At 42.4% G+C, this 10,499-nt stretch overlaps 1 protein-coding gene across 1 annotated transcript in view; it reads left to right on the forward strand.

The window, feature by feature from the left end:
• LOC121585131 (growth hormone receptor) overlaps positions 1–9,951 on the forward strand; it is a 113,271-nt gene extending 103,320 nt beyond the window's left edge. Inside the window, 4 exon segments of the mRNA XM_041901498.2 lie at positions 58–127; positions 1,786–2,003; positions 6,976–7,673; positions 7,676–9,951. Coding sequence (XP_041757432.2) covers positions 58–127; positions 1,786–2,003; positions 6,976–7,673; positions 7,676–7,782 — 1,093 coding nt within the window. The 3' untranslated portion in view covers positions 7,783–9,951.
• The last annotated feature ends 548 nt before the right edge of the window (positions 9,952–10,499 follow it).

A 10,499-nucleotide genomic window follows, 5' to 3' on the forward strand; every position in this document is an offset into this window, starting at 1 on the left:
ACACACACGCACCCACACTTCCGTCATCTTCATCTCCTCTCTCCCTCTTCCTCTCAGACTGATGGTGATTCTGCTGCCTCCTGTCCCTGCACCCAAAATCAAAGGGATAGACCCAGAACTGCTCAAGGTAAGACTAAAAACACTGCGTGCATGCATGCGTGTGTGTGTGCGCGTGCATTTGTCTTGTGAGTAGGTTTGATCAAGTACACTATATATACAAAGGTATGTGGACACCCCTTCAAATTAGTGGATTCGGCTATTTCAGCCACACCCGTTGCTGAAAGATGTATAAAATCGAGCACACAGCCATGCAATCTCCATAGACAAACATTGGTAGTAGAATGGCCTTACTGAAGAGCTCAGTGACTTTCAACGTGGCACCATCATAGGATGCCACCTTTCCAACAAGTCAGTTCGTAAAATTTCTGCCCTGCTAGAGCTTCCCCGGTCAACTGTAAGTGCTGTTATTGTGAAGTGGAAACATCTAGGAGCATCAACGGCTCAGCCGCGAAGTGGTAGGCCACACAAGCTCACAGAATGGGACCGGCGAGTGCTGAAGCGCATAGCGAGTAAAAATCGTCTTTCCTCGGTTGCAACAGTCACTACCGAGTTCCAAACTGCCTCTGGAAGCAACGTCAGCACAATAACTGTTCGTCGGGAGCTTCATGAAATGGGTTTCCATGGCCGAGAAGCTGCACACAAGCCTAAAATCACCATGCGCAATGCCAAGCGTTGACTGGAGTGGTGTAAAGCTCGCCACCATTGGACTCAGGAGCAGTGGAAACGCGTTCTCTGGAGTGATGAATCCAACGGACGAATCTGGGTTTGGCAGATGCCAGGAGAACGCTACCTGCCCCAATGCATAGTGCCAACTGTAAAGTTTGGTGGAGGAGGAATAATGGTCTGGGGCTGTTTTTCATGGTTCGGGCTAGGCTCCTTAGTTCCAGTGAAGGGATATCTTAACGCTACAGCATACAATGACATTCTAGACGATTCTGTGCTTTGTTGCAACAGTTTGGGGAAGGCCCTTTCCTGTTTCAGCATGACAATGCCCCCGGGAACAAAGCGAGGTCCATACAGAAATGGTTTGTCAAGATTGGTGTGGAAGAACTTGATTGGCCTGCATAGAACCCTGACTTCAACCCCATCAACACCTTTAGGATGAATTGGAACGCCGACTGCGAGCCTGGCCTAATCGCCCAACATCAGTGCCCGACCTCACTAATGCTCTTGAGGCTGAATGGAAGCAAGTCCCCGCAGCAATGTTCCAACATCTAGTGGAAAGCCTTCCCAGAAGAGTGGAGGCTGTTATAGCATCAAAGTGGGGACCAAATCCATATTAATGCCCGTGATTTTGGAATGAGATGTTCGACGAGCAGATGTCCACATACTTTTGGTCATGTAGTGCATTTAGTATGTGAAAACAAGTGTAAATTGTTATGGCTCAGACAGAGCGCAATTCAGATGATTATTAATTAAGATCTCAGTCTCTTGTCTAAGTGTCCCTATGAACAGTAAGTAACACATTGTAATATGCTGGGAATTGACATGACCAGGGCATGCTCAAAGAAATAGAATGTCGATTCTATTTCTATGGGCATGCTATACTAATACAATAGGCTTTGTGGGTAAAAATTAGGGCTTGGCAATGAAAGGTTGTAAAAGGTGCTTGAAGCACTTGAAGTACTTGAATTCAGAGCTTAGACATGTAAGTACTTCTGTCTCAAACCCTCCTCACAAACACTCTCTGCCTCTATCTCTCTGTCACACCCATGCCGCATCCAGAAGGGAAAGCTGGATGAGCTGAACTTCCTCCTGAGTGTTGGTGGTATGGGGGGTCTCCACCCCTACCCCCCTGACCTTTACCAGGACGAGTCCTGGGTGGAGTTCATCGAGCTGGACGCAGACGAGCCTGAGCCTGGGGAGAAGGAGGACAACCAGAGACTGCTGGGCCTGGGGAGAAACAACCACCACACAAACCATGGCTGCTCTCATGCCCTCAGGTATGGATAGGTTTGCAAAACTACTGGTAATTTACCAAAGTTACCGGAATAATCTATGGTAATTTTGGTAATTTATACTTTTTTAAAAAAGTATTCATATATACAGTAGTATTAATTGTGTCATATTGCCCATGAGTTTCTAGTGGATAGACCATATGGTTTAAGAGAAAATAGCCAAATTAATGAAAAAAGCGTCTAATCAACAATGGCATTATTTTCAATTAACTGTGCAACTCTTCCAACTATTAACTTTTTTCACAACTGCCAACAGTTTGGCAGCAAAACATTTACAACAAAGACATATTGACAAAGTAAAATAAATAAAAGTGTGTAAAAATAAAAAAATCATATTTAATGCTGAAACCAGATTGCGAATTACACCGTGACATTCGCAGGGGTCTCTTTTGGGTGCGCGCTTGCATGATTTTTTTTTATGGGCCTAATAATAAATACGGAATTTAAAGGTAAAAATGTATTACCTTTTAATGTGGCATGAACACAACCAGTCATAATGTTTTCATCTGATTGTCAAACAAATCACTTCAAAAAGTAGGCTAACTGTGCATGTTTGTCCACTCCAAAATAATTCCAGCATCCATACAATGCACTGCATGTATATAATCGGCCTACATAAGTTGAATCAAAACATGTTTAGACCCTAGTTCATGAGTTGTCCATAATTCATGAATTCATAATCAATGGCAATCGCAGAATGTCATTAGGCACACTTTTTGGTGTTTTGTAAACAGATGTCTTTTTCCGTTCATCAAATGGCGCGAGTGTACATGCAGTGCACTGTTTGGATGCTGGAATTATTTTGGAGTCAAGAAACATGCACAGGTAGCCTACTTTCTGAAGTGATTTGGTAGACAATCAGATGACAACATCATGACTGGTTGTGTTCATTCCACATTAAAAGATAATTCATGTTTAGGCCTACATTAAAGCTGCAATATGTAACTTTTTGGGCGACCCAACCAAATTCACATAGAAATGTGTGTTATAGACCTGTCATTCTCATTGAATGCAAGTCTAAGAAGCAGTAGATCTGTTCAATGTGCGGTATTTCTATGCTTCCCGTTCTTAAGTTTCATTTTTGCATCTTTTACTTTCAGTTTTGTACACCAGCTTCAAACAGCTGAAAATACAATATTTTTGGTTATGGAAAATATATTTCACAGCGGTTTAGATGGTACAATGATTCTTTACATTATTCTTGCTTGTTTTGTCAGATAAACCGAAATTAGGCGAACTATTAGAATTTTAGAAACCAGAAAATGGCGGAGCGATTTCTGCATAGTGCATCTTTAATTTAACTGACAAATTGACCTACAGTGGGGGAAAAAAGTATTTAGTCAGCCACCAATTGTGCAAGTTCTCCCACTTAAAAAGATGAGAGAGGCCTGTAATTTTCATCATAGGTACACGTCAACTATGACAGATAAATTGAGAAAAAAGAATCCAGAAAATCACATTGTAGGATTTATAATGAATTTATTTGCAAATTATGGTGGAAAATAAGTATTTGGTCAATAACAAAAGTTTATCAATACTTTGTTATATACCCTTTGTTGGCAATGACACAGGTCAAACGTTTTCTGTAAGTCTTCAAAAGGTTTTCACACACTGTTGCTGGTATTTTGGCCCATTCCTCCATGCAGATCTCCTCTAGAGCAGTGATGTTTTGGGGCTGTCGCTGGGCAACACGGACTTTCAACTCCCTCCAAAGATTTTCTATGGGGTTGAGATCTGGAGACTGGCTAGGCCACTCCAGGACCTTGAAATGCTTCTTACGAAGCCACTCCTTCGTTGCCCGGGCGGTGTGTTTGGGATCATTGTCATACTGAAAGACCCAGCCACGTTTCATCTTCAATACCCTTGCTGATGGAAGGAGGTTTTCACTCAAAATCTCACGATACATGGCCCCATTCATTCTTTCCTTAACACGGATCATTTGTCCTGGTCCCTTTGCAGAAAAACAGCCCCAAAGCATGATGTTTCCACCCCCATGCTTCACAGTAGGTATGGTGTTCTTTGGATGCAACTCAGCATTCTTTGTCCTCCAAACACGACGAGTTGAGTTTTTACCAAAAAGTTATATTTTGGTTTCATCTGACCATATGACATTCTCCCAATCCTCTTCTGGATCATCCAAATGCACTCTAGCAAACTTCAGACGGGCCTGGACATGTACTGGCTTAAGCAGGGGGACACGTCTGGCACTGCAGGATTTGAGTCCCTGGCGGCGTAGTGTGTTACTGATGGTAGGCTTTGTTACTTTGGTCCCAGCTCTCTGCAGGTCATTCACTAGGTCCCCCCGTGTGGTTCTGGGATTTTTGCTCACCGTTCTTGTGATCATTTTGACCCCACGGGGTGAGATCTTGCGTGGAGCCCCAGATCGAGGGAGATTATCAGTGGTCTTGTATGTCTTCCATTTCCTAATAATTGCTCCCACAGTTGATTTCTTCAAACCAAGCTGCTTACCTATTGCAGATTCAGTCTTCCCAGCCTGGTGCAGGTCTACAATTTTGTTTCTGGTGTCCTTTGATAGCTCTCTGGTCTTGGCCATAGTGGAGTTTGGAGTGTGACTGTTTGAGGTTGTGGACAGGTGTCTTTTATACTGATAACAAGTTCAAACAGGTGCCATTAATACAGGTAACGAGTGGAGGACAGAGGAGCCTCTTAAAGAAGAAGTTACAGGTCTGTGAGAGCCAGAAATCTTGCTTGTTTGTAGGTGACCAAATACTTATTTTCCACCATAATTTGCAAATAAATTCATTAAAAATCCTACAATGTGATTTTCTGGAGAAAAAAAATCTCAATTTGTCTGTCATAGTTGACGTGGACCTATGATGAAAATTACAGGCCTCTCTCTCATCTTTTTAAGTGGGAGAACTTGCACAATTGGTGGCTGACTAAATACTTTTTTTCCCCACTGTATTTTGTAGCCTGAAAAATCGGGACACCTGAAATGCGGCTGAAACTGTCCGGGGAAAAACGGGATGGTCACCCAAACAGACATGGTCAATTTACTGGACTAGGCTACAATGTGTATTACCATGAACTTCAAACAGGCCTACCGGTAGTCAGTGATGTAGTGGTAAAAAATAGGGGGGTAATCACTGATTGCCAGTCGCGGTGAAAAAGGTAACGCTCCCTATACTTTCAATGCATTTTCCTGAAAAAAGTGGGTAAATGGCATTTACTTGCTTTTACTCACCACTAGGCCTACACCACTGCTGGTAGCCTACCCTCTTAGTCGAGGCAATTTTACACACATGAACACATACAGAACATGTAGCCGACATTCAATATAATAGGCCTGAATGAAAACATGTTTACACACTAGTTCATTAGTTGTTCATAATTCATGAGTTGAATGCTTGGAGTCTTCACAGATCGTGTGACACAAAACGCTATCTTTCTTTCCTTTCATGAATTACATTTATTACAGTGTTATTTGTCATTATTAAGCATTTAACAATTGAATTCGAGTATTGAACATTAAACCCTGTATGAATCCTGGATTTTGGAGATCTCGGAAAGTGCAATAAGTCCATCTATGCCTATGTAACATTTCATTAGGTTTCGCCGTGAAAACAGTTTTTATGGGCACACAAATCCAAAATAATGTAGGCCAATGTCATTGCAAAATCGAATGCTTCTAACTGAAAGAGTCAACTATAGGCCTACTGTCATTAATGTATACTTGTTAGATGGATTGGATGAGCATCCGTGTCTAGCTGTAGGCTAGTTGTCTAGGGATATTGTCGGCCATCATCAGATGATCCAAGAAAGAAAACAAATATTGATAGAAAATAATCAAGCTAAATGGCCTACTTTCTTTGGCCAAGGACTGCACAGAGAACACCAATACCGTGCACACCTGAAAAACAAAGCAATGAACACTCTAAACAGCTCACTGACAAAAGCAAACAATGATAAATTAATGAATAAATCTAATGCATTGGAATAAAGGCAATTTTTATTAAGGATGCATGGCAAACAAATGGCGAAAAAGTACAAAGGAAAATCTATGCATTTAAAGGAGCTCATCTGAGGCCGAAATGCAGCACTACTGAGTGGACAGCGCCGCTGTCTAGCCAGATATATAATTCTACACTACTATTCATGGACAGGGAGACAGACGGTTTGTGCAGCCATGTAGAAATAAATGGTTTAAACCATGACAGAGAGGTGGGGGTGTTCGTTTCATTTGGAAGCTTTTATTTTCATATTTACCACTGTAAAACATATTTACCACTGCATTTTAAACAAATAGAAAAATGGTTAAATTATAATGATTTAGAGACCCCTCCCAAAGTTGGACTTTTGTTGCATTTAGGCGAGCTAATGTCTCATTCAGGGGAGTTGAGCCCCCCCTGGCTCCCCCGTAATTTGCACCCTGGCTGAAACCCTCATATTGAACACCAATGGTATTCACTAAGTTGATGGTTTATATTTAGGATAATGTTTTACAGCTTTTTCATTCTATTTGTTGTTTTACTATCATTATATTTTATTATTTTATATATTTTACATGTGATAAGGCCACACAGAGTGCCAGAGATAATTACAGACACCTGTGATAATCTGAAGTACCCATAAAGCCCACTAGATGTCATATTATACACCCCCCCGCCCCCAAATACTGAAAGTTACCAAAATTCTGATCGTTTACAGGTAAAATTTGAAAGTTTCGACTAATATACCCTCCCTTTGTAACCCTAGGTATGGAGCAGGCTTTATTCAGTAAAAAATTTGTACAATTACTGGACACTAGGAAAGTGTGGACTGAAGCCTCTTATGGAGGCATGAAGCAGCGTTACAGTAACGATGAGAACTGGAATGGTACCGCTAGGTAACTCTCTTTCCTCCTTCATCTCTCTCTCTCTCTCTCTCTCTCTCTCTCTCTCTCTCTCTCTCTCTCTCTCTCTCTCTCGCTCTCTCTCTCTCTCTCTCTCGCTCTCAGTATCCCTGATAATGACTATGATCCAGAGCTGCCTGACCAGGAGACCCTGATGTTGATGGCTGCCCTCCTGTCCAGCCAACCTGACAAAGTTGAACCCTGCCTGGGAAACCGGAGGAGACACTCAGCCCTAGAGGTGCTGGAGGTCCCATACCCAGGGCTCCAAGCTCCAGGCTTAGCTCCAGAGGGAGGGGAGAGGCCCCTGGTCCAGACCCAGCTGGGAGGCCCTCATAGCTGGGTAAACATAAACTTCTATGCCCAGGTCAGCGATGTAATGCCCACCGGAGGGGTGGTGCTCTCCCCAGGCCAACAGGTCAGAGCCCCGGAGAACGCTCCAACAACAGAGGAGGATAAGAAGAAGAAGGGGAAAATGGAGGGAGGAGAGGAGGAGAGTGAGGGGGAGGAGGAGGAGAGGAGAAATAAGAAGTTGCGGTCTCAGCTGCTGGTGGTGGATCCTGAGGCTGGAGGCTACACGACAGAGAGCAGTGGCCGGCAAATCAGCACCCCTGACCCCTCCTCACCTAGGGAGGTCTACCACACCTTCCCCCCACCTCCCCCCTATCTCCTGCATACCACCCCCCTAGGGGACTACCAGTCCCCGTACATCCTTCCCGACTCCCCTGCTCAGTTCCTCCCCCCTGTTTTGGACTACACTGTGGTTCAGGATGTTGACTCCCAGCATAGCCTTCTCCTCAACCCCACTTCCCCCAGAGGTCCCCCTCCTGCACCCCACAACCCCCCTTCAAGCCCCTGCCCACCATGCCTATAGGGTACCTCACCCCGGACCTGTTAGGCAACATCTTGCCTTAAAGAAAAAAACACCTCGCAGGAGCCTTGGGGCATAGAGGTCAGAGTTCACACGCCAGGAAGTCAGTAATCATCCCAGACAGGCAGTCTTGTTCTACCTGATCACCGCTGGAAACCAAATATGTCATGGGACAGACAGGCACAACGTTTGTTTGAGAGGGTGATGGAAGGGAAGCTGGGAAAGAGAAATGTTTAGATGTTGTGTTTGGATTTTACATGAGTGAGACTGGAACTTGAGGAGAGAGTAAATTGGCCTTTCTGGTTTAACAGAGCTTAAATTAAGACTTGTGTTGAACAAATCTTACTGTGGTCTGTCTGACTAAGACTGAGACACCCAAAAACCCACAGTCGGAAACCTTTAAATGCACAGATTTCTAATATAACGTTACACAGAGATACACTTGGGCACCACACATACGCAGACAGACAAGCTCAGACATGATTCTAGTTGTATGTTTTCTGATACTTAAATGTATCTAGCATTTGACTGATGAAGTGCTATGTAAACATTTGCCTTGCAGACACACCCAGTCCCACCTTAATGTTTCCTACTTTGATCTATTATAGAAATGTCAGAGAAAAGTGAGTAAAGAAACAAGTTCATATATATCATATAACTTACAGTATAGATGTTTAATACTGTAGCATATTGGTTTAAGTCTTAACTGTAATGTAGATGGATCAAGTAACATAATGTAAAGGAGGATAACAAGCACATTTATACAATCACACACACACACACACACACACACACACACACTTTAACATCATTGTTATGGCCTCATTAATTGACAGAACACTTGAGTGTGCTGTTTGTCAAACTTACCGCTACAACGAGCACAGAGTGACCATTAGTGACTATCGTTGTTCATTTAGCACTCTCATTATTTTGCTAAATGGCATATTTTCATGCTTATATTTCGCTTTGAATTCTTGCAGCAGTCATCTAATAGTTACCAGACTGAGGTCACAGTATTTAACACTGCCATTAGACATCTTGTCTGCACTCAATGTGACAACTCAGACTCTGCTTACCATAATAAATGGAGAAGAAGACAGAGTGTAATGAGACATTAACAAGCACAGAGTAGATTCTCACAATACAGGAAAGACTGCTTTTATATGTTCTACTTACTTTGCATTCATTTTAATTGCAGGGACAATGACTGAAAATGTATAAAGAGGTAGTTCGAATATTTTTCTGTTTCTCTCTCTTGTTCTCAATGTAGTTGCAATGCCAATGTTAATGTGCTCTCGCTTTATGATAGTGAAATTTGCCTCTTTTTATGTAGTGAAACGTACTTAGACGCTCAGGGTTTTCTATATGTACCCAACCTTGCAAACATGCCCAAGCAAGCACACACACACACACACAAGCACACACACACACCATCTCAATTGAAAATACACTCTGTAGATACAGTAGATTATACATGTATCATCAGAAGAAAGATAATCTTCATCCCAAAGAGAAACCATCAGATCTAGTGGTTGTGTGAGGAGCTATGTGTTTGGTGTTATAATCATAATTGTTCATAGGCAATGAACGCTTTAAAGGTGAATGTGAACTGTTCAGGGCCATCATTATTGGAGAATTTTGTCTCTGTGTATGACTGTGGGATCCTCTCAGATCCATTTAGTGTATACACTCTTAGAAAAAAGGGTTCCAAAAGGGTTCTTCGCCTGTCCCCATAGGAAAACCCTTTTGGGTTCCATGTAGAACCCTCCGTGGAAAGGGTTATAAATTGAACCCAAAAGGGTTCTACTTGTAACCAAAAATGGTCCTTCAAAAAAGGTGCTACCTAGAACCTAAAAGGGTTCTTCTGCTGTCCCCATACAGCAGAATAACCCTTTTAAGTTCTAGGTAGCACCTTTTTTTCTAAGAGTGTACAAACTGCATCGCAAGAACTGAAAGCCTATCTTTAAGTGCAGGAAATCTGTTATTATTTTGTGGTGTTCACTACAGGTGCTCTTAACCTTAGCAGGGCTTTCTCCCAAGTACAACAGCATAGCATGAGCTATTTTAGATAGAGGCTGTGATTCACAGTCCTTGTCAATCAAACCTTGAGACCAGGTTTCTAAGGTAAATATGAAACATTCAGTATATTATGCCGGTACAGCAAGAATGTTCAGTTCAGAGTTCAATATGGACAATATCAATGTTCAGTTGTCGATTCATCTATTCAACAATTCATGAATGATGATAAGTGTTTTTAGACACATGATATCACAACACAACCTGTTCTAATGTGCCATTCTCTGGCATGCTTATTCTCTCTCTCTCTCTCTCTCTCTCTCTCTCTCTCTCTCTCTCTCTCTCTCTCTCTCTCTCTCTCTCTCTCTCTCTCTCTCTCTCTCTCTCTCTCTCTCTCTCTCTCTGCTTCATTGAGAAATAATTAAGTGAACTGCTGCTGCCACCTGTGGTGATGATACCAGCATGGAAACATTGAAACAAATGTCTTAATATATGTCTACTAGTGCCGTAACAACTATGTGTGTTGTATTTTGTCTTGTTGCTAATCAGAAATGTTGCTGCTAGGTAGGTTTCCCCACCTGGATTCAGCCTTACCACGGGCTTATGCAGGAGGGTGCAACTTCACAGAAGGTTGAGATCGAAATGAGTTGTCTATAACAGACATTATTCTATGTTGTGTTGTAGAATATGAAAACATGTCAGCTCTATACATTGCATTTCTGTGCCTCTGTGTATACAGTATAAG

The sequence above is a fragment of the Coregonus clupeaformis genome, unplaced genomic scaffold (assembly GCF_020615455.1).
Source record: "Coregonus clupeaformis isolate EN_2021a unplaced genomic scaffold, ASM2061545v1 scaf0011, whole genome shotgun sequence".
In the NCBI taxonomy this organism is placed as follows: Eukaryota; Metazoa; Chordata; class Actinopteri; order Salmoniformes; family Salmonidae; genus Coregonus; species Coregonus clupeaformis.